This window comes from Pezoporus wallicus, unplaced genomic scaffold (genome assembly GCF_028554395.1).
Source record: "Pezoporus wallicus isolate ANWC-B61680 ecotype Strahan unplaced genomic scaffold, APGP_CSIRO_Pwel_v1 contig_3058, whole genome shotgun sequence".
Lineage (NCBI taxonomy): Eukaryota > Metazoa > Chordata > Aves > Psittaciformes > Psittacidae > Pezoporus > Pezoporus wallicus.
Window position 1 is genome coordinate 4950587 of NW_026641153.1, and position 24626 is coordinate 4975212.

A 24626-nucleotide genomic window follows, 5' to 3' on the forward strand; every position below is an offset into this window, starting at 1 on the left:
CAGCTATGTGCCTATATCCATAGGCAAAACAGCAGAGCATTAGCCAAAGCTCCATCAGGAAACTCCTTCCAAACAGTGTAGAAGAGGTTTTATTTTGGTTTAAGCTAAAATAAACCAGTCTCAGTGGTTTATTTTATGAAGGCATGCTTCTGCTCCCCAGATAGAGCTGAGATGCCAAAGCATCCCACCTGCTCTTCCAGAAGGACAGGAAGACAAGGGACTCCCCAAACCCACTGTTCCAGCTGGCCCAGGGGTTTTGAAAGGCACTGTGCATGTACGGTTTGGCAGCAGAATATGGCCCAGACAAGAGGTTACAGGTGGAGATTGAGCCACTAGTCCAGTGTCTGCATTACAGAGAAGATAGCATCCAAACTGATACAATACCAAGCAATATGGGTTGCCAAAAAGCAATAACATTCCTTCGGCTTTTTTTACCACTGATGTCTGAGACCAAAATTTGCCTTGTTCCACAGCATATTTTCCAAAATAGCCCTTTGCCTTTGAATTGTCACAAACATAGAGCATGGTCAGAGCAACATTGTGGAAAATGTGAAAAATTAATTGACTAGGCAATATTTAATAAGTTTGCCTTAGGAATCTCAAGTACACTATTGCTTTTCAAATGGTTTTGTCAGGCTGTATTCCAAGAACAGATTTAAATTTAATTTACTGGACACAGCTTCCACCTACCAACAGCAGAACTCCGGTCTTCCCTTTGTCATATAAGAAACAATCATGGGAAAAAAATGCCATACACTTTCTTCATTTCTTTCCAGCTATAATAAGGAACTACACATCTATGAGAGTAACAGAGTAGATGTGGGAATATTTAAACATTGGACATAGCACCAGATGAAAATTAAAAAACAAATCAACAACAGGACTATGGAACACATAAATCACATAAGGGCAATTAGAGATTATTAAAGGTTTTCATTATTTATGAAAACTTTAGGTCAACATGATATTGTGCAGCACTTGAGGAGTACCACCATACAACAAATGTGCCATCTCAGGGGCACCGCACTCAGAACTGCTCAGAAAAACTGAGTTTGGAAGAGTAAATTTAGGAGAGGTGGGGACTCAGAGCTTGGACAAGTGGGGGCAGAAAGGCCTGAGAAAGCTCTGTACATGTATAATTGTGATATGTGCATAAAGAGGAATTTATGTCTAATTAATGCATTTGGTTATCAAATACAGTGAGTCTTGGAGAAGATGAATCACATTATGAACAGCAGTCATGCACGTCCCCAGATCTTAGTAAGGAGCACAGACTCAGATTGAAATATATAGTCCATTTGTATCAAATTCTCTGTTATTTTAAACAGTCCGACATAAAGAAAGGTCTCTTACAGTCCCAGAGTTGACTGGGCAGCAGAACAGCTATTCTGCTTATGCACAGTGCACTGCTCTCACTGGAGTCTGTTATCAGCATCCTCTACCAATACCCTCAATCTGTGACTGTGAGAACACCTCCTGTTAAAAGACTGTTTATGCCTTTCCCTTGATTTTTCTGCTCAGCTCTATGGATACCACACTTTAAAAACCTGTGTTTTTAAACCCTTCTCTCTAGGTGGCAAATTTGCTCAGACTCTTCCAGATCCCCCAGATAAGCTATGCCTCCACCAGCGCCAAGCTGAGTGACAAATCCCGCTATGACTACTTCGCACGGACAGTGCCTCCAGACTTCTACCAAGCCAAAGCCATGGCTGAAATCTTACGGTACTTCAACTGGACCTATGTGTCAACGGTTGCTTCAGAAGGAGACTACGGGGAGACAGGGATCGAAGCCTTTGAGCAGGAAGCTCGCCTCCGCAACATCTGCATCGCCACCTCTGAGAAAGTGGGCCGGTCCAACATCAGGAAGTCCTATGATGGTGTGATCAGGGAGCTGCTCCAGAAACCCAATGCCAGAGTGGTGGTGCTCTTCATGCGAGGAGATGACTCTCGGGAGCTCATTGCAGCTGCCAACCGCTTCAATGTCTCCTTTACCTGGATTGCCAGTGATGGATGGGGAGCACAAGAGAGTATTGTCAAGGGCAATGAGCACATAGCTGCTGGAGCAATAACCTTGGAACTTGCTTCCCATCCAGTTAAAGAGTTTGACACGTATTTCCAAAGCCTCAGCCCTTACAATAACAGGCGCAACCCCTGGTTCAAGGACTTCTGGGAGCAAAAATTCCAGTGTAATCTTCAGAACCGTAAACCACATAAAAAGGCTTGTGACAAACACTTCACCATCAACAGTTCCAACTACGAGCAAGAATCCAAGATCATGTTTGTTGTGAATGCTGTGTATGCCATGGCCCATGCTTTGCATAAAATGCAGAGGACTCTGTGTCCAAACACCACAAAGCTCTGTGATGCCATGAAGCATCTGGATGGCAGGAAGCTGTACAAAGATTATCTCCTGAAAGTAAACTTTACAGGTAATAACTTCTGTTTTGGTACATATAGAATGTTACTGTAATTCATCAGTCACAGTAAAAGCCAACTGAATTCCCCGTAGCACATACTATCAGAGCTCAGAGCAGGGTGGTACCCAGGCAAGGCCATTCCTTACATAATAGAGGACAAAGAAGAAGGACAGGTTGCTTAGTGAGAACTATGAAAACTGTTTCTAGCAGTAGGAAAAGGTGGAGGTGGCAACAGGTGGTCTTGGAAACATTACCCTCCATTCCCTAAACTTCACACCAACTTCCATTTCATTCACAGCCAGTTTGGCTTCAGCTGGGCATGTCTGGAGGCCAATGGTCATTTCACCACCTGTTTCACTAAGCAACCACCATCTGTGCCAGTGCCAAGACTTGGCCTTCTCTTCTTTGTTCTGTTATGTGAATTTATATAATAGCTGGACCATGGTCAATGGCCAATGTTCTTACAATAGTAAAGCAATAATTTCTATCACAGAACCAGATCAGTATAAAATACTTACATTATGAGATAGTGCCATTACCTGTGTTACAAAACTTTAGGCTTGCTGACAAAGTATGAAAAGCTAGATTAAACATGTGAAAGAGACTTGTGGAGAGACAGTGGACTGTCTGGCAATGATATGAGCAAACTTCATGGGGACTGGGTGTGCAGCACATGACACCTCTGTGGTTTTGCTATCACATATGGCTGAGCTTAGGCTTGTTATTAACATTACATTGTAATGAGGCTAAATAAATCTACAGAGGAAACAAGTAAAGTGTAAAACATCATGTATTTTTCTTCTTGTAAAACTTTCTTCTGAAGCATCTAGGTTGAGGTTGCATTTCTATGTATTATTAAACTGATATTCTCAGCAGACTGAGTTGATAGTAAGGAAACAACGTGCTGTGCTTTGTACGAGAACTAGCTCCAGGAGGAATTGAAAGATAAATATATGTATGATACAGCACAGTCCCAAGAGACCCTCAATAATGGTAAACACCAATAACACTGGAAACTGTATGGAACTGTCAGATTTCAGCCTGAACTTTTCCATCCTTTAGAGGTCTTCTCAGCTCTTTGATTCAGACTATCCCTAGATACTGCCAACCACATCCCTAGTGCTTGTCTCACTCTCAGTGGAGTACGGCTGGCGCAGCCAAATACTCCATTTTCTTGGATACCTATAGGTGTATCTCCCAGCACATGTTGCAGAGCTCATTAGGAACTCAGGTCTTCCAGTATCCTGCTAGCTGACTGACTGTTTAGAGTACATCAGAGATTCCTGCAGCCCATGTGTCTGGACTTCTTTACCATGGAAAGGGGCAGATGGAGTGGTCTTCTTGAATCTTGTCTCTCAGAGGGAGGATTCAGGAGGACCCAGAATTTTGGACATGCTCTGGTAATATAGATTCAGTCACAAAGAAAAATAACGTGAGTGCAGGTGGAAGTTGCGATCCTTCAGAACCCTCATCTCAGTGTTGCATGCAAAGCAGGTGAAGCCACGTGCCTGGGCTGAGCAACACAGTGCTTGTGTGCGTCATGCTGTTTGGTCTTCTAAAGGCTGCTGCATCAGTAAGGACAGTCACATATCATGACATATGCAGATGCAAAAGCAATGTATACATATCATGTGTCGTGCTGTAATGGCATTTGATGTATTTATTAACTTCAGAAGCAACACAAGACAGAATGAGTCAACCTTTTAGTCTTTAGACCTATGGAAAATAAGGTCCCTCTACATAGCAGTTAATACATAGAAACTGTTTTCTCATTTGCCTACACTTATACTCAGAGATACTTGAATGCCTGTTGAAATCAAACTTCACAGAAGCTGGGTTCTGACGTGCTGGTTGCAAGGGATGGCAGTGGTATGAAACAGCCTGCACCAGCCAGGGAGACACTTCAGAACAACCCACACAAACAAACAGGCACTTCTATAACTACTTTGAAACTTTTTCTGACACTCCAGGTATTTTAACAGGCTTAAGTGCATACACTCTTACTAGAGTCCATCTTTAGCCTGTCACTAAGCAGTTTTGGTTGTAGTACACGATTCCCGATTTTTTTTCTATCGTACAGGGATTTTTTAAGCACCCAAGTACTTTCCCACTCAGCATGATGCAGACAGAAAAATCCATTTTCACTTAGACTGAAATATCTTCCATACTTTTTATGAATTGGAAGTTAAAGCTGTTCAAGCTGAAAAATAAATAAGCCTGTCATTTTGTAATTTTGAAAATGAACCAAGTTAATATGTTTTTAAATGAACCTGGAAATCTTTGAAACTCTGAAGAGCTTTAGTTTCAGATCATTTTCATTTCCAATTCAAAAACCAAATCCAAAACATTAAAAAACCTGTAGCACTCATTTCCAATGGTCTTGTTCTGTATTTTACATAATTCTTTTTTCTTTTGTTATCAGTTCTCCCATTATAACGTGAATCCATATTTTAATGTGAGTTATTTTTTATGCAGGTGAGTGATTTCTACATAGTGAGAGAATTGGCAAATCTCCCATGCCTTCTTCTTTTCAGAAAGGTGTGAAATTTTAATACGTGTAAGTCTTGCCATTGATTTCCATGGGACCAAGAATTCACCTTTGCTCCTTTCTGGTTGAAGAAAGTCTCTGGGTATGATCTTAATACAATATCAAGACCCTGCTGCATGGTACATTTTATCAACAATGCTCTCATATTTCCAGCTCCAAATCCAAGCACATACCCTCAGTGCAGAAAGAGGATGGCATGGAAGCTACCAGCCCATCAGGTACACTACAACCAAGTCAGGTTGTGAATGTTCTCTCTCCATTAGTCTAGGTAATGATCCATGGCCACAAAAAGGAAGCAGACAAGAAACAGAATAACAGTGATAACCGTATTCGCACACACACAAGCAGCTATTTAAGCAACACCTCCTCTGCTGAAAGGCAGAAGTACAAATAGATGAACTTGAGTGCATAAGGCTGCAGCTTGCCATGAAAGAAATCCAACAAATGGCCCTGAATGTATTGTCCCAGTTTCCAGGAACAGGAGATTGTGCATTTGAAATACATCAGTAAATGATAGGGTACATTTATACAATTGGTGTGGGGCTTTGCAATTTTAGACCTTTACCTTACACACCTGAATTAGTTTTGGTTAGTCTCTGATTACAGTTAATGGAGGGGATGAGCAATTGCAAAGCCCACATGAGATATGATTTGCCCCTACATCTCTTATTGTTGACTGCAGATTGAACATAGAGCAACTAAGATTCTCACTTGCCATTTAAGCTGAAAGCCTGAAGTGATACTCTTGGGCACAGCAATAATGGGATCTGCAGGGAAATACTCAGGGACCAGTTAACAGCAGGGTTGCAGTAGAGGACTGGCCAGGATTTGAGCACTCTCATTCTGGCACTGCTGCTGACATGCTGTGACAGGTATTTCATTAGTATCTCTAGAGTCCTACTTATTTCTCTTTCTTCTCATTAAATTGAAATAACTCCATAGAACTGCAGTGTATCACAAAGGCAGGGTGAGATTTCATTCCTTATTGTCTGTGAGATACACCAAGTACATTATTTGCTTGCAAGTTAGTACTACATATATGACAAATGTCGTCATATCCTCGATCTTTTCGGTAAGGAGAAAAAGAGCTGCTTATGCCTGATTGCCACTTCAAACAGCAGGATCTGAGAAAGCAATGCCCAGCCCCTAGATAAACACACTCACTTCACCTCAGAGCTTGTTTGGACTTTCAAAGAGGTATAGTGTTGTTCATCTTCTTGATCTTCCCATCCTCTGTGTTCCCTCCTGAGGGCACAAGTGCAACACTTGATGTTCTGAATCGTGATGCTCCTCTGCTGATAAAGGGATGCTAGTTCAAGAGGCTGTTAGTTTGCATTGCCAGAACAACAAAGAAGTGCTGAGAAAAAGTGGAGGGCTCCATGGGAGAAAGCACAGAGTAAACTGAACTTCTCACCAGCACCCAGACATTGTGTTGGCAGGGGGAGGCTGGATTTAGGGGTGTATGCATGTCCACTGTCTTCTGCAGCTCTCTGAATTTCCACAGCAAATGGTAGGAGGAATTTGACTAAAGTAGTAACCCTGGAAAACAGATCATTAAAATTCTAGGCAATGCATCTGTTTCTAATACTCAGTGTCTTTTCCTTCCCCTTCCTTCCTCCACAACTACAAGAGTCACTGTCATGTCCATCCTGATATTATGTTCAGAAATCCAGTTCTTCTGCAGCAAAGCCAGTCTCATCCAACCTAGCTTACACTGGACAAAATGCTCTCCTGTGGCTAACCAGAATGACTATTCCAAATGAGAAAAGGATTATAAGTCAGGTCTGATTTGTCCCCTTCCATCCACTGTACTTGATGTTACAAAACTATTATTCCTGCCTGGTCCTAAGTTTCTTCCTCCCCACTCTGCCCCAGTCATTGAAATTGAATATTTCATACTCAAATAATATGAAGTGGAGACACAAACTTGCATTCTCATTCATTCTTGAACACTGGTGAATTCTGTGGTGGGAACATATGCTTTCATAGACCATTTCCATCATAACAGTTCCACCCAAGTAGGAAAGAGCTTAAAAGTCATGTTCTGCAACAAGCAGATGCCACTTCGCTGTTGAGCACAGCAACATTGTGTGATCCCTGTTCTGGGATCTAGCCAGAAATGTTTCATGTCAAAAATCCACTTCAAAGCTCAGTGTCCTGCCAAGCTGGCATGGAGCAGAGACCAACAATGATGCATCTGCTACCACAGGCAAGTTACAGATGCAGAAACTTCAAAGGCCAGGTACAGATTTACAGCAGGGAGTACCTGTCAGTAGATGTGCAGGCTAAGGCTAGAGCTCACATCCCAGGCTCTGCAGCAGACAGCATTGCTACTCCGTCATCTCACCCAATGAGCTCCTATTCATCAAGTCAGATCCCCCTTGCCTCCAGCACTCAGTCAGCTGCAAGGTCCTCCTGGCCCTCCCTGTGATGCTTTGTTGTAAAATGAACCAGAACACTGCTTTCAGGTGAAGGTAAAACTTTCATAGGCAGAATGGATCCAATACCTTGCTAATCATAAAAGTTTTGCAAGCATCGTTCATGATGGATTTGTGGGAAATAAACCCAAGGAAAATGTATATTAAATTCCCCAAGATATTAATTAAAAATATACATGAAAAAGATGTCTAGGATTTATAGGAAAAATTATGGCCTTTTTCCTGGGACCACAAATGTGTCATATCATTTAAAACCATGAAAACAGCTAACAGTCTCCGAAAGCGCACCTGAGAGTTTCTATTTCAGAGCAGAGGAACAGTTGAACTTGCACAGTATCATCCCATATTTCTCTCTATATTAGATTTATATTGGTATATACTCACACAGAGCTATAGCAAGATTTTGATTTCCTGGCGTTCCTGAGGTCCCCTTCCACTTTCTCCTGCATTCAGCTGCCTCTTTGCAGACCTTGGTCCTGATGGGGATTCCTCAGTTCCTTTCTTTTTGGCAAAATTACCTTTCTGATATTTTCCTGGGCAGAAATCTCTGCTTAGCCTTTCCTGAAGCTTTTAATATGTGTATATATTCATGTATTTATGTATCTTGTTTATACACATGTATATTTTCATCCATATATTTATTTGTGTAAAATGCAAATTCATAATACATGTAATCATAAAGTTAAAGAATATATCAGGTTGGAAGGGCCCTCAGGAGGTCTCTAATCTAACTTCCTGCTGAAAGCAGGATCAGCTGCACTATCAGACCAAGTTGCTCAGGGCTTTATAGATGTAAACTGCTTGAAATTAAAATACTATGGAACCTTTTCATCCTCTAGTTTTGGTTTCAGGTGTCACGATGGCAAACAATCTGATCTGCACTCAGGATGTGTTCTGTGTCACATACTACACCATGTAAACTGGATACTTGGGCTGGCATCAGGACACAGATGCTATCTCTAGGGCACATCTTCCAAATAAAATTATCATTGGAACTTCAATTCATGGCAGGTCAGTGACCTACCTGTTAATGATGTCTGCTATCTAGCCAGAGACCATCATAAAATGCTGCCTTTCCATGCTTTTGTTTGGTACTAATTAGCAATAATTAGGTTGAGTGAGCAGAAGCAGAGGTTGAATTGTGTTCTCGCCTCTTGAGATGAGCTCCAGCAGCAGAAGTCAAGGTGTGTTGGACCATTTCTTCCTATCTAATCAGGAAGCAAGGTCCTTCTGCCTGCTGCCACTACTGCCACCACTGCCTGACCTGGGCACTGAGCTCCCACAGACAGAAAGATGGGAAATGCAGCATTAGTAGGGCCCAGAGAAGCAACAACTTTTCTTCAGAGTCCTCAGAAAGACTCTGGAAGTCTATTGCCTTTGGTCTTTACCCAGCTGGTTGCCATTCTTGGAAAGTCTGCAGAAACCACAGGCTAGCAATGGCCCCAGACTTGTTATAGCAGCATATTTAGGTGAAGGTGCTTTGACATCCCTAAAATAGCAAATAGCTCTTCCATCACAGTTTTCTGTGCTTGAATATTTATACAACCCACCACTTCAGCTGAACTGTGAAAAACTGAACATTAAATTATATAGCCAGTGGCTTGTATATAGCTTATAGTCAGCTGCTTTTATCATACCAATAATGTAGACTTTGGGCATCTTATAAATCTCTAGATTGGGCAGTACCTGTGCGGGTGTATAAATGAGGATGAGATCAGACACCCTGTGTTTACAGAGAAACCGAAAAACTAAGGATTCCTTTCAATTCACATATCTGGGAGAGAGAAGGCTTGGTAACTTAATTTCTCTAATTCCTAGACTTCTTACTTGCCTGCTGCTTGTTTTATAATAGATATCATCTCATCCTTTGCTTTGCTGGCAAAGGTCACAAGTCCCAAACACCGAGGTCTGCACAGTCAAAGTGTTCAGGGGAGCAAGAAGAGTCGTACAGCCTTTTCATACCCAACCATGCATGCTCTCTTTTCCAATCCCAGTTTTGCTCTCTTTGCAACAGGGGGACAGCTTAGGACATACCATGGGGCTGTAATTTTATCCTTCATGCAAATTTACCTGTGAGAAACATCCACACATAAGTGTAGAGATTTCAGGTTTGCTTCTTTCTCCTTGTGACCTGGAAGGATATGATATCATAAAATAAAAGAGTTTCAGTCAGGATTCTTACTCCTTACATTTTAGTACCTGAATTGGCTCTGAAAAGCCAATGGGAAGACCAGATTCTTCTCTATTACCTGCTATGGAAGATCACTTCAGTACTTCCAGAACTAATCTCAGTTGGTCTCCTTTGCATGCTGAGGTGCTATTTTAGGGGCTGAAAAAGGAGGAGGCTGTGTTCAGAATACAACCACAGTAGTGTTAATGAGGATGAGAACAAGGACATGAGGAGATTGCATAGAGACACCAAGGAACAGTGTGACACACAGTTTGAGTATTCCCTGTGTGTCTAGTACTGGACCTGCAATGAGTTCCAGTGAAAACTGGTCTTTTCAAAAAGTGATGAAGAAAACTGCAGAAAGTCAGAAACCCAGATGCCTAATCCCAAGGGTAACTAACTGTTATTTTTATCAAATCTCTATTTTTGTTGGCAGCTAATAATTATACTACAAAGGCAGAACTGAAAGCATGTGTAGAATTTTTTTTTTTTTTCTCCTGAAACGACCTTAATATCACTATATTCATGGAAAATACATTTGCTTCACCCAGTAGAGCACAGTGCAAAGACATTCTCAAGTTAACTGTCTAAAAGGGAATGGGTACCAAACCAGTACAGCTGCTCTAACGTGACACTAATGCTTTGCCCAGCCTAGTGCTGCAATCTAGACATGGATCTTGGCCTGAATCCTACAACGCTTCCACGTAGCGTATTTCCAAGAAAACCTGTCATAAGCTGACTGCCGTTCTTGTACTTGTTAAACTGCAGCCCAGATGAGCATGTTAATATGTATTTCAGCTTTCTGCAAAGCCTGAACTAGTCCCTCCAAGCTTGTCTTGCCCATTTCTGACTCACAGTGCAGAGAAATCTGCTCAGTAGCAGTCACGTTTCTCTATCTGAAAGAAAGGAATTCAATACAACCTCAAAACATCCCTCATATGAATTTGTGCACTAACACAGATTTTCCCCAAATATTCACAACTTTTCCTTTAGGCAAATGGTTGCATGAATCAAAAGAGGTCCTTAGGGTGAATCTTTCAGAGGAATGACTGAATGGATTTCCTACCACAAATTAGCCTTTCTTATTCATGCAAGTGTTAGTATTTTCATTAAAACAATTACTCAGGCCATTAAATCATGCCTACCTGTGAAAAGAGAATTCACAAAGCAATCAGCTGTGCATTTTCATGAAATAGAAATGCCTTTTACATATGAGTACCCTTCACAATCTGACCTTCTACACTTCCCATTAATGGTAAACTGGATGGACCTGGCAGACAAATGCTTTAAAGGGTGACTCTTTCATTTCTTCATCTGTTAGAGTCATGTTTCTAAACACCACTAAAAGCACCTTGGAGAATGTCTGCTTTGGCATCACTGCAAAATTTATGGCTATTTTTTTTAGCAGATACAGAATATAATGTGAAAAGATATTTCATTGCTGTAATCTCAGTGAGTCATTTCCTTTTGTTTCCTTCTTCCTGCCATGAAAGTATACTTTGTCTGAGGATGTAATAAGTGAATACAAAGAACACTAAAATTCTTCAAGGCAGGGGAATAAGACATATATTCATGTACAGAAGTATCAGAAGCAGAGGAACTTCTAACAAAAATGTCCACAAAATCCTAGCTGTAGCATGGCTCAGGAACATGAGCAATCCTTTGATTTGATTTCTCACTTCTTGCTCCAGCCATGGAGCAGTAAAACAAGTTCAACTCAGCTGCTCGCTATTGAGCTGCCAAGGGATTAAACACTAAGCCAGGATGACATTATCTCCAACTATAAGTCATAAAATAATTACCAAGATCATTAAGTTTGTTTGTAGGGTTTTCACGCCAAAACTCACTATTGTTTCCTTAGTGCATGGGAAGAGCAGCACACAGCAAAAAACAGCGGTGACGTGCAGAGGTTAATGTATCTCACACAGGCCCCTGCCCCATCAGTCTCATATCCACTTTTCATCTCCTGCAGTTTTGCTTTCCCTGTTAACAAGCCCGTCTTTCTACTTGCCAATATATGAATCATCTCATCTCTTCTAAACTAACAGCACACATATATCTAGCACTTTTTGAACAGAAGAAATTCAAGAGTACTTCTGATGACTGAGAGACATTCACTAAGTGTGTATGTGCAATTGCTCCTCAGTTCGATATGGGTTTCTTATAGTACATTTTCCTATTTCCTGCTATACACAAGTTCCAGACAATTTTATGGAAAACAGAATAAGCTAATGCGGAATTCTTTTGTACATATGAAATATTTACCACTTCTGCTGTTGAAATACGAGGCTCAGCTAAGAAAACATGGTAGCTTTAGCCAAGGAAGGAATTACACCATGCTCAGTGGAAACAGAGAAAGCTGAGCAAAGCACAGCCTTGTACAAAGTCCTTACACAGACTGTATGTGCCACAGAAAACCCATATAACTCTGTAGCTAAGAGCGTGTGGACTTTCAGGGCGGACTGTGATTCCTAATGACCACATCTGACATCACTTTGATACCGTGACTCTGTATCAATCACATTGTAGTATGGGAAGTTTGGATCAGAAAACACACACCCAGGCATGCACAGACACGTTTGCACATACCCATACTCACAAGAGCACTCATTCACTGTTCTTTAAAATCTGAATTTACTTAACCCAGTTCTACAGAAAAGATGTAACTTGTAAGATGTAAGATTGTTGAGTTTGCATTTGCAAGGAGTGAACAGCAATCACAAAGCAGCAATCTTTCTTTGCCAAAGGGGAGGGAGAACCTCCTGGTGTTTAAGTAGCAGCACTGACGAGTTGCAGCATCCATAATAAGGGCACAGACTGTCACAGAGTGATTTTTCTCAGTTTTCCCTTGTTCCTTTTCTTGCCATTACTGTCCTTGTAACTTCTTGTTATCTCTTCTGTCTTTTCACTGTTTAGCATATGCTGTATATGTGCATTTCTTCCTATTGATTACAAACTAAAAACAATCCCTCCCTCTTGCCAAGGTTGAATTTCTGCAGTGATTAGTAGCTGACTGCTTATGTGTAGCTCTGGAGCCTCAAGCGTCTTCCTGTCCTGCTACAGAACTCGCCTGCTCTCCTCCTGTGGGAACAACATTCTTTGTGGCTCTTTATCTTTTACAATAGGTCTTTAATTAGCTACAGAAGACTAGAAAATGCTTGATCATATGCAGAAGTGTACAGGGTGGGTTTGCTGGACCCTTCTAGTCTAAACAACAATGATGTAGTTGCCTGTGACAACAGAAAGTTATGCTCTTGTGGTCCCTTCCCTTGCCATAAATACACCATGTGCCTCTATAAGTAAACTTTACCTATAGTTTCTCCAGAAGCAGGATATTTTCATGACACTTATCTATGACCCTGATGGATGGAGCTTGGTAGTTGAGATTGACCTGCTTCCCCAGAGCACATCTGCACCAGACAGTGGCAAACAAGACACTGTATGAAGCTGCTATTAGGAACTGACAAAAATGTGCTGAAAAAGTTTGTCAAACTTCCTCTATTGCATTTGCACATCTCTTTGAATAAATAGCTAATGGCTAGTTAATGGTCCAGTAACTGAAAGAATAAAAAGCCCATCTTTAAAGGCTCTTTAGACAAGAAAATATCTCGAGTCAGATGAAGGTTTGAGGCAGTGCTGTTAATGTCCTTTCTAGATCTCTGAAACACTTTATCAGTCTAAGCCTATCGATGTGTCTCTGCTTCCACCATTAAACAGGCAGATAAATCAACATTTTGTTTTTACGTTTTCCCCTGAGCTGCAGAGATTGCTGTTGATGTTGCTGAAGTGATTTAGTGGAACAAAACATTAGCAAAAATTATTCTGTGCTCTCAGATTTATCTTTTCTTCCTGAGAGCAGAACAACTTCCAGGTATTAATAGGGGATTCAGCTTGCATGTCATAGGATAATGAACAGCAATAAACACTATGGGAAAAGTGACATGCTACCTTTGCAGATGGTGTGTGATATGCATGAATAATCCTAAAAGCCAGGAGTTCATATCCTTTATCTCACTATCTTTTTACTAACTTCACTGTTGTGAGTAGCGCACTTTCACCTCTCAATCGGCTGAGTCAGCAGTTAGTCATACATGAGATATACTCTATTAAAAACTGACTTAACCTGTCATTTTAGTAGGTGCGCATTTCTACATGCCACAGTATTATCTGGAAATCAGTAAAACGAAATCCAGACTCAAACCTTTAGAAAGGAAGGTATGTGGAGGGCTTTACTGAAAATATTAGCTTGAAGATTTCTCCATCAGTGGCCAGAACTCAAGCCAGCCAGTTTCTTTGGCGCAGCTCACTTTGTGGTCTAATAACTGGAGAACTGTCAATGGAGGAAACTGACGCCTGATGGCAACTCGGTTTAGCCAGGGCCCACCTTTGGAGGTGTGTATTTCCCTCCACTGACTATAGGAGCCACACACCAAATATAAACACTTTAATAAAGTTTAGGTTAAAGAAATATAGCCCACTTTTTTCATACACATATATTCACAGAGAAAATGAAAGAAAACGAGAATCTTACAACATAAAACATGTGAAGCATTTACATCTCCAGCTGAAGTCCAAGTTTTCTCTTCCACCAACATTATGTCAGCTATACCAAACACTGTAACTAAGTTGCATAATATGCCTGAGCATAAAGAATTTGCCTTGGAATAGTTTCTTTAATCTAGCTCTGAAACAACTCCTGTTTTCCCCACAAAATGTGCAATACATTTGAGCTTCAGTTATTTCAAAAATATATTTTCCTTGGAATTCACTACTTATGGTTTTATTTTCCTACTGAAATACAATTTCAGTTTGAAAATTACCTCATTATTAGCAATTTCTAGGGTGATTGCTGAGAGTTTTCAGTAGCTTCTTAAGAAAAATAATAGCATAGGGTTGTAACAGTGCTAGGAATAAACAGTACCTTTATTAGACTGCTCACATATCTGAAAAAAGCAGAGAAGCTTTTGGCATAAAATCTCTTTACTGTATCTTGCCTTGCATCTTGATCAGACCTTGTGTTCCTCAATTGTACTTTTAAAGGAGGGAACAAGAAGCTCTCAGCAGTTACTCTGCAAATGGATAGTAATGAGGCTGTTTGCAAAGTGAAACTATGTTTCCAGGAGGAAGTAAAATCCTGATAAACTGAACTCCAAGCAGAGCTCTTCCTTCAGAATAACTGAAGGTCATATTTACTGAGCACTATTTTTCTGATGACCTAATGAAGTGACCTTATGCCTGAAAGCTTGTGCACATCTTCCACCTATAGACTAGCTTAATAAAAAGCACTGCCTGTTTTACAGGCTTGAAATTTCTTGAATCACAGATACAGTGGTACTAGTACTAAATAATAGTATTGTATTACAAGTAATTAAATCTATGTGAGCCCACCTGATTTGGGAGTGTCTTCACATCCAGTCAATTAAGAAATAAGAGCCAGAGGGTCTGTTTCATGGTTCATTTGGTTCTGATCTCTAAGGGCAAACTATCTAACTAAATTATTCAGAGCACTGTCTGGAAACACCTCTCTAATCCTCATGTCCCCACAGAGAGGATGTTTTAACCAACATCCTTTAATATCTTAGAACTATTCTAAGAACTATTCATATTTCCTTCAGGCTGATGGACACAAAGTATTACTCGGTATTCAACATTTCCTTAGCCATTAGCTACCATACACAATCTCAGGGTGGAATTAGCACATCATGGAATGCTGCCTCCAAGCCAGAATGATTCATGCCCATGTGACATAACGGAGCCCTTTTCTTAGTCCAAAATTGAATTTTGGCAAAATTAAAACACAGCTTCAACCTCTTTCATCTGCACCCCAGATGTACTGAGAAGAGAGGGGTATTGCAAGGCATCGGTTCCCAGCACTGAGGTTAAATGAGAATGTCCCTCACCCAGAAGTCCAAATAGGACACAGGGAACTCATAAACCCAGGACTAACAGAAAGTCCCAACAAAACCTTCAGCTGTGAAAGCAATGTTAATATCCAGCAAGGGGCAGGTAACTCACCAGCCAACTCATTTTTTCTTCAGACCAAAACATTTCAAGAGATACCAAAGACCAGCTCAGAAGATATAGCTCTGCTCCCAGGCTTTTGTGTTGTCACCCTAAGAGTGGCCATAATTCTTCATAATGGGAACGGGCTCCCCTTGATTCTGTTTGCAAAATAGCTAACTGGCCTAAGGGAGGAGTTAGGCAGTTTAAAGTCATGGTTTAATTTCTTTTGTAATTGCAAGTTGATTGCTAGTATAAATTACCTTGCATGCATTTTGCCTCTTGTGCCAGCTGTTTCCTAAAGTGGATAATCTTAAATTAAAAGAATGGTATCACTTGAAAGGCATTGCTGTGTTGGAATCTCACAAATCATTCATTTCAATTATCAACCTAGCAGACTTATTAAAAAAAAGAAAAACACCTCGGATGCTTTTTCATTAATGTTTGATTTATTGTAAATTTGAACTAGTGTAACCTTAAGCAAAATACATATAATGATTACAAAACATTTATGTGTTTTCTGCCTTCCATCTCTCAAAATCCAAATCCTTTTAGAAATCAGAATTCTCCTTTTAATTCCTTATATTTTGTTAAAACAATAAGAGTGATTTCATCATTTCCTTGATGAAGGTTTGTAACTTAGCATCTAGTTCATTGTCCCAAGTCCTAAAGACCACACATATGCCCAAAAGATACACAAGCAAGAGGACAACACACACCTGAAAATGTAAAGCATGATGCTCAAGGCAAGAGTTTCCCACGACAGGCAACTGGGGAGCTCTGTGTTCAGCCAGGCCAAACATAATGACAAGCTCAATGAATTCTTATAAACTTTCAAACCTTTCTTAGTTTATTTTGCCAGCATCCACATTACTTTTCTCCTGGCCTGTTCTCTACAACAGCCTTCGCAGCAGCCACAGCAGCCTGAGCAGACAGCTTGTAAGAGACACCTGTTTGCAGGTACATTGCAGAGAGCTTGTATGAGTTGCTATTACACAGTATCACAGTATGCTAGAGATTGGAAGGGACCTCGAAAGATCATCTAGTCTAATCCCCCTGCCGGAGCAGGAGCACCTAGATAATGTTAATTGCTTAGCATTCCAGCTGTGAGCCTTTCTGTTGCAAATATTGGTGATATTCATCTCATTTTACTGAAGATACACAAACTGTAGGTGTATTTTAGCTAGTTACTTTCTATTATTATGGTCAGCAGAAAAAACACTGCTACAGTTCAGCTGAGCTACCCTAGTACCAGTTTTGAGATGAACCCTAGAAATGCCCATCCTCTTTTGTTAAGACAGAAGCTAGGGATAACTAACTCATATGCAGATACCCACATGAAAATCCATGCAATTACGCCTGGGGAAACATTTTTGTCTCTGACTAGTGCAAATACTGTTGTGGTCTATGGCATGTGTGAATATTTCCTACACAATCAACTTTCTAACCTGAGAGAGAAACTATCGAGCTGAAAGGAAAATCTGTAGAGATAGATAGGAAAATTACATTTGTAGAAGACTAATCAGTCTCACTGATTTCTTGCAGGAAAAGAAGCAATACTGCATGCAGAATCATAGAATCACAGAATAGTTAGGATTGGAAAGGACTTTAAGACCACCTAATTCCAACCTCCCTGACCCAAACACATCCAGAAACAATGGTGCAGAGGTTAAAAGTGACTACTTGCCTCTGTGAAAACTGATATTTTAAGCCTGTTCATTATTTATTGATCCTGGAGAGGTACAATCTAGTGACACCTCACTCTGAGCTTTCACTTTGCTAACTTTTAAACTGCCAAATTTGACATCACTTCTGCCTACCAGGTGTGAAAATAGATGTGTTATGCAGAGATAGAAACAGAATTGGATGCATCAGGTCTCCATTACTTGGTCTGTATGTTTGGCCAAGCAGGAATAAGTCACTTTGACCTCAACAAACCATATCTAGCTAAAAATAAAATAAAATGAAAATATACATGCATTCTCAGTATCCTTTGTGATACTGCTCAGGATAAGGCGTCACAAATGCAGATGAGCCCCTAGACAAACACACAATATCCTGTTATACTATTATCAAGGCTCTTCCTTACAGTGCTTTAAAAAGACATTGCCCAGGATATGTAACAGGAAGGAGTAGGGGGCATAAAAAAAACCTGTCTTTTATCAGTTACATAAATAAATGTCTTGTTTTTCAGTCTTCAATCTGAAGTTCAGAGTTTTTGCAGCACCATCTAGTGAGAGTAAGGAGGTTTTACCCAACTTCTCAGAAACTTCAGCCTGTTCCCTCTTTCCATTTGCATTTATTTTTAATCATGGTCTCAGTATAGTCTATTGGCTGGAAGTCTTTGGGGCCAACAAACTGTTGAAGAAGCTGTCTTTGGTGCACACAATAGTCCCTTTTACAGTTCTTTCTGAACCACACGAAATCCCACAGCTTTGCAAACTGCTGAGCTGAAAAACTGCAGAGCTTTCATCAAGCCCTGTTATTAATGAACTGCCTGCTAGCTAGTGGGTTGTGCCTCTGATCTGTACCTTGTTTGGAAGAATGCAGTCTGCAAGCAAAGAACAGATGAGTGTTTTATCGGATGTGAAGGATGCTCTCAGATGGAGGCATACCTGTCATCATTCCTACCAGGAAGCGTTACTGAGGATGTTTTCTATAAGACTACATCTATATACTCAGCACTGTGCCAGACACAATCAAGACTCTATGCAAAATATCCTTCCTGGCCGAAAGAAGTTGCTGGCAAACAAAACTCAGTCTGATTCCAAGCCAGTTAAAATGACATCTTTTCCTAGGCTGCTCAGTGACTTAAAAGTTTCCCAGTGCGTAATTAGGATGAGAACTGCTTTGCTTTCCTCATCTGCCCATCCCTGGTTAAAAATCCTGGGATATTTTTCAACCATCTGAGCCAATGTGTGGAGTCAGAAGCATTCTTAAAACAATCTTTTAGCTCAATGTGAAAAATTTTGCCAAATAAGAAAACAAGAACATTCTGATTTCTTTCATGTCACCAAGGCCTGTATATCAAAATGTACTGACTCCAAAAATAAGAAAGATTTCCAAATGAAAGTAACTCATCTGCTTCTAACAGCACAAAAACAATGTCATTGTTGGAAAAGATGGTCCCACTGTAGGAAAATGGAAACAAAATTACTTAATTCAATTCACTATATAAAAGCTCTGATATTATTTTATGTTCTTATCCATATCTGCTACTAAAGCACTCTTAAATCTACATTCTTTCATCTCGTATCTGAAGCTGGAGGAGTTTGTCCTCTACTTACACAATGGCATCTTCTCCTCTGATAGGATTTCTTCAGTGAGCTGACAGAGGTGGGCTGCCTGCACCATGGCTCCATAGGTTTGTCTTCTGCTGAATAGCTGAGCATCTCTCCTGTTCTCATAAATGTCAGTGCAGTTGCATCTTCATTGCTGAGCTGCTGCAAGCTGGAGCACAAAGCACTACTGATTTATCTTTAAGTTATTTTTAATTATCCTTTCATTTCCTTGATAACTTCTTTTATAGAATGACCCTTGGATAACTGCTTTGGATAAGGATAGTTTATTTCATGAAGTGCAAACAGTGGAGTACATTCAAAGATGTTGCTCAAAGGAGACAAAGTTTGTTTGTTTGAAAACTCACATAGTTTTCAGTTAACAGCATGGGTAGACCCATGTCCCTCATAGTGGTGCTGGTCAGTGAGAATCAGAACATGACCCAGCAGTGTGCACTTGCAGCCCAGAAAGCCAGCTGTGTCCTGGGCTGCATCAAATGGAACATGACCAGAAGGTCAAAGGAGGTGATCCTGCCCTGTCCTGGGTTCAGCAGTAGCAGTCATTTTTCTCCTTCTTAGTATCTGGTGCAGTGCCATGTTTTTGACTTTTGGCCTGGGAACAGCGCTGATAACACTGATGTGTTTGGTTACTGCTCAGATGTTTAGACAGACCAAGGACTTTGTGAGTCTCATGCTCTGCCAGGGAGGAGGGGAAGCCGGGAGGAAGCAGACACAGGACACCTGACCCAAACTAGCCAAAGAGGTATTCCATACCACAGCACGTCATGCCCAGGAGGTAACTGGGAGTTACCCGGAAGGGCTGGGACTGCGGGGTTGGATGAGGTATCGGTCGGTGCTCAGTCGGTCAGGGTGGGGTGAGTTATAGGTCAGCGGGTAGTGAGGTGTTGTATTCTCTTCCCTTGTTATTTCCTTTATCATTGTTATTATTGGTTGTATCAGTAGTGGTTTGTGTTATACCTTAGTTACTAAACTGTTCTTATCTCAACCTATGGGAGTTCCATTCTTTTGATTCTCCTCCCCATCCCTCTGGGAGCAGGGGGAGGGCAAGAAGGGGGGTGGGGGGAGAGAGAGAGACTGTGTGGCTAACTTGACGGCAGTTTAAACCTCAACATGCCCCTCTACTCTCCTCTCATGAGACCTCACCTGGAGTATTGTGTACAGTTCTGGTATCCTCAAGATAAAAAGGACATGGAACTGTTGGAACAAGTCCAGAGGAGGGCCACGAGGATGATCAGGGGACTGGAGCACCTCCCATATGAAGACAGGCTGAGAAAATTGGGGCTGTTCAGCCTGGAGAAGAGAAGGCTGTGTGGAGACCTCATAGCAGCTTTCCAGTATCTGAAGGGGGCCTATAGGGGTGCTGGGGAGGGACTTTTCATCAGGATGGTAGTACAGGGGGTGATGGATTCAAACTTAAACAAGGGAAGTTCACTCTCAAACTGAAATGTAACTTCAAAAAAAATCTGTGTCTTAGGATATGGTCTGACATAATCTCTGAGAAAATCCCTTATCAATACACCAAAATTACTCTTTTTACTCTGTAACATAAAATCCTTCTTTATAATGACATTACTTTCTTGCCTGTGAGCATCTTATTTTTATTATTATTATTACATCACATTTTCTGAAAACATGACTTTTTGGCAGCAGTTCTACAGGATCTAGAATATGTTAATAAATATCAGTTAAAATGCCTTAGCAATTTCATATGTAATCAGTGGTCATCTTAATTGCTACCACCAATGGGCTCATCAGTAGGCTTTGGCTCACTACACTTATAACTTAATCCATCATTATTTTGTTAAATGATTTCATTCTCTCCATCTGAAGGACTGTGATTTATTTTCCTCTATCAGCAGACACAAAAAATTAATGTTTCAAGCTACAAGTTGTGGTTGACTTCAAACATATTGTCCTACAAAAGTCTTTCCTTCATATTTGTAGAGTGGGAACAGCCTCACATAAGGCAACATATACATGAGCTTCAAGCTAACTATACATGAGATTACCTACTTTGCTTTCTGGACTTACCTGCAAAGTCCAAGGCAAATGCTTTGCTCTATTGAAATGATAAATGTTCTATCAGAACTGAAAAGCTGCTAAACATGTCACACAGGGAGGACTCTTTCCTGAGAAATGCTGGTATTCCTGATCCTCACATAACTTGCACTGGGGCAGTCATGACTTGAAGCTATGCACTTCATGCAACCAGTCTGTAGTTTGCCTTGCTTACCTGCAGATCCTTTGGTATCAGAATTCACAGGCTCTCAGCACACCTCAGGAGCTGGCCTGTAGAACACTGAAGTGAATAAATTGGCTGATATAACTGGGTTGCTGTGTTAACAGCTTCTACAATGTATATAAGTGTTATGAATAATGAAATAAGACACTGGCAATGACAACGCATTATTGAAGAGATGTTAAGTGCTGCACTATGATTTCATTTTAATGCTGCTCCTGGATGAGAGAGCTTTCATGCCTGTACATGAAGAGGAGGAGAGAGAGAAGGAAAGCTGCTTAATATTCTTCTTGACAACCTGTATTGTGAATTTATCCACTTGTTTAATATACAGCATGTTATTTCGAGGACTGGACATTTTGGGGAGTATTATGCTGCTCTTAATTTTTGTGAACTCAGAGGTCTTGTGGGGTACACAGTATTACAACTAGATGCCAACAGTGAAGAACAAGAGCAAAAAGTCTCTTACACATTCCTGGATTACCTAGACCTAGCTTGTAATCCTGCAAACCAAGGCTGTTCATCACCATGGTTGACACAGGAGAGTTGCTAAAGTACAGGAGAGGGTAAGGATAAGAATAGGCAGCATCCTGGCTTAAACCAGGATGATACTATAATCCAGAAGAGACCATAGGTTGGTGTAAAGTCTCTTCCAACCTTGCCCTAAGACAAGAAGAATGTTGGGAAAGAAATGTACTTCAAATCTAACACTTGAGGCTTCTGCACTAAAAAACAACTGTCCCTTTTACTGACCTTAGTGGGAGTATTTCAAAATAAGGTAACACTGCAGGAATAAAGGTGGAAGTGTTTGGCCTCAGTGTTTTATAGAAGCTGAATAAATCTATTGCAAGAAATCCAGCGTATGTGGAGGTTGAAGTGGCGGAAGATATTACATCCTTATACAATATTTCTTATGCTCAAGCACAGCATAGGCACAGATGCAGAGAAAGAGATTTATTCCAGCAATGACAGTGGAACTACTTGTGTAACCAAAGACACTGGGGAATGAAATCACCTTTATTGCGCATCAATAGCCAAAAAAAACCCTTTTGCTTCCTGCCTATAAAGCTGTTCACCTTTGATGTTGCAGTAAGTGACCAATAAATCACATGGTAAATGCAATATTCTCCTACATTTTTAGTATTTCTTCATTCCCTGCATGAATGAAAAAAAAACACAACAGCTCTCCAGAGTTTACCAGTTGGAAGTGCTGCAATATTGATTTCACAGAAGGTCACAGATACTGTTTGTGTTTTTTTATAGCTACTCCCCAAACAAGATATAGGACCAAAGCAGCTCATGCTGAGAACCTCACACCAGAAAAGAATTATCAGAAAGCAGTAAAATTGAAGTAAAATAGATGGGATTCAAAACTTCCTGCAACATAGGGAGAAGTGAAAAGGTATATTAGGAAATCACCGAGGACTTCATAGCTACTTCTCCATCATCCTCCGAGTGAATCCTCTATTCAAATGCATTCCAGACCGTTGGCCTCAAAACTGCTGTTCATGGATCTGACCGTTTAAATTTACTTACCTTATGACAGCCTAATTTCACCAAATGATGTTGAGTCTCAGTTAGAAGCAAACCTCTTCCTTTAAAATGAAAATGTGAAAGGTAGCAGTTGTGCATAAGGGGGGGGGGGGGGGGGGCGGGAATGGATTATTGGAAAATTCATCTCTATCCAGAGCAAAAAAAAAGCAAGAACTACAGTAATCTAACACTTACAAATGGATCTCATGCAGTAAAGTGAAAGAGTTAAATTATCTAAGGGTTTTTCTTCCAAATTCATAAATGAGACAGATAGGGACCTCTCAGCTTACCTGTTGGCACTTGAATTGGATTCTCTAAAATGTCAGATATCTGTGCCTGCCAAAGGGATGAAAAATGTCATCTGCAGCTTTGATAATAACATTCTGTATTTCTTTTTCTTTCTTTCTTTTCCACAGCTCCATTCAACCCTCCCAATGATGCTGACAGTATGGTCAAATTTGATGCCTTTGGAGATGGTATTGGACGTTACAATGTGTTCAATTTCCAATACACTGGAGGCAGATACTCCTATGTGAAGGTTGGTCATTGGGCAGAAACTTTGTCACTTGAAGTTGACAATATCCACTGGTCCAGGAGCTCTGTCCCTGTCTCCCAGTGCAGTGACCCCTGTGCTCCAAATGAGATGAAGAATATGCAACCAGGAGATGTCTGCTGCTGGATTTGTATTCCCTGTGAAACCTACGAGTACCTGGCTGATGAATTCACTTGTGCAGACTGTGGGCCCGGAAAATGGCCCACAGCTGACTTGACTGGCTGTTACGACCTACCAGAAGACTACATCAAGTGGGAAGATGCTTGGGCAATAGGTCCTGTGACAATTGCATGCCTGGGCTTTATTTGTACTTTTATGGTCATTGCAGTGTTCATCAAGCACAACAATACCCCCCTGGTCAAAGCCTCTGGCCGTGAACTGTGCTACATATTGCTCTTTGGGGTCTTCTTGTCTTACAGCATGACTTTCTTCTTCATAGCCAAGCCTTCTCCAGCTATCTGCACCCTGCGTCGTTTGGGGCTAGGAAGCTCCTTTGCTGTCTGCTACTCTGCCCTTCTGACAAAGACAAACTGCATAGCCAGAATATTTGATGGTGTAAAGAATGGTGCTCAAAGGCCTAAATTCATCAGCCCCAGCTCTCAGGTCTTCATCTGCCTGAGTCTCATTTTGGTACAGATTGTAGTAGTGTCCGTGTGGCTTATCTTGGAGGCCCCTGGCACCAGGCGGTACACTCTTCCTGAGAAGAGAGAGACTGTCATATTGAAATGCAATGTCAGAGATTCCAGTATGTTAATCTCCTTAACATATGATGTAATCCTCGTAGTCTTATGCACGGTATATGCCTTCAAAACAAGGAAATGTCCAGAGAACTTCAACGAAGCCAAGTTTATTGGTTTTACAATGTACACAACGTGCATCATTTGGCTGGCCTTTCTCCCCATATTTTATGTGACATCCAGTGACTACAGAGTAAGTCTTTGGATCTCTGTTTCCATAAATCATGTGCAGCACTTGAGAGGATTGTGTTGGCATTCACTAAAAGCTTCTTTTGTTTCTTTTTTCTCCTGGATCCCTTGCAAACAAGGCATGCTAATGTCCACCTAAGGACACTACCAAGTTCTAGTTTATTTCTAAGATGGTCTCATTTCAAACTGAGCACGTACAGTCATAGGTGGAAGGGATTAGTGCTAACAGTCTGATCATGATAGAGGTATCGGGTATAGAGTATGGATTAAGTATTCGTATTGGCACATCAGCATGTGAAGTCACAATCCTAACAAAAAAAAACTATTAGATCATGAGCTAGAATGAGTCACAATGAGTTATTTGGTAGAGGTGGGCTTTAAATTAAAAGCCGAACTAACTAGTTTCCTTCTGTAAAAGAATCTGCCACTCAAACATGATATTTTCTTCCAAATGAAAAAGAATTTCAAAATTTCCTATTAAACAGGGTTGGTTAAAAAATAAA

At 40.7% G+C, this 24626-nt stretch overlaps 1 protein-coding gene across 3 annotated transcripts in view; it reads left to right on the top strand.

Annotated features, from left to right (window-relative positions):
• Nucleotides 1–24626, top strand: part of GRM3 (glutamate metabotropic receptor 3) — a 103919-nt gene that overhangs the window by 68734 nt on the left and 10559 nt on the right. For all 3 annotated transcript variants that reach the window (XM_057422433.1, XM_057422435.1, XM_057422434.1), the window contains exons 3-4: nucleotides 1574–2429; nucleotides 23061–24127. In XM_057422433.1, coding sequence (XP_057278416.1) covers nucleotides 1574–2429; nucleotides 23061–24127 — 1923 coding nt within the window. The remainder of the gene's footprint in view (nucleotides 1–1573; nucleotides 2430–23060; nucleotides 24128–24626) is intronic.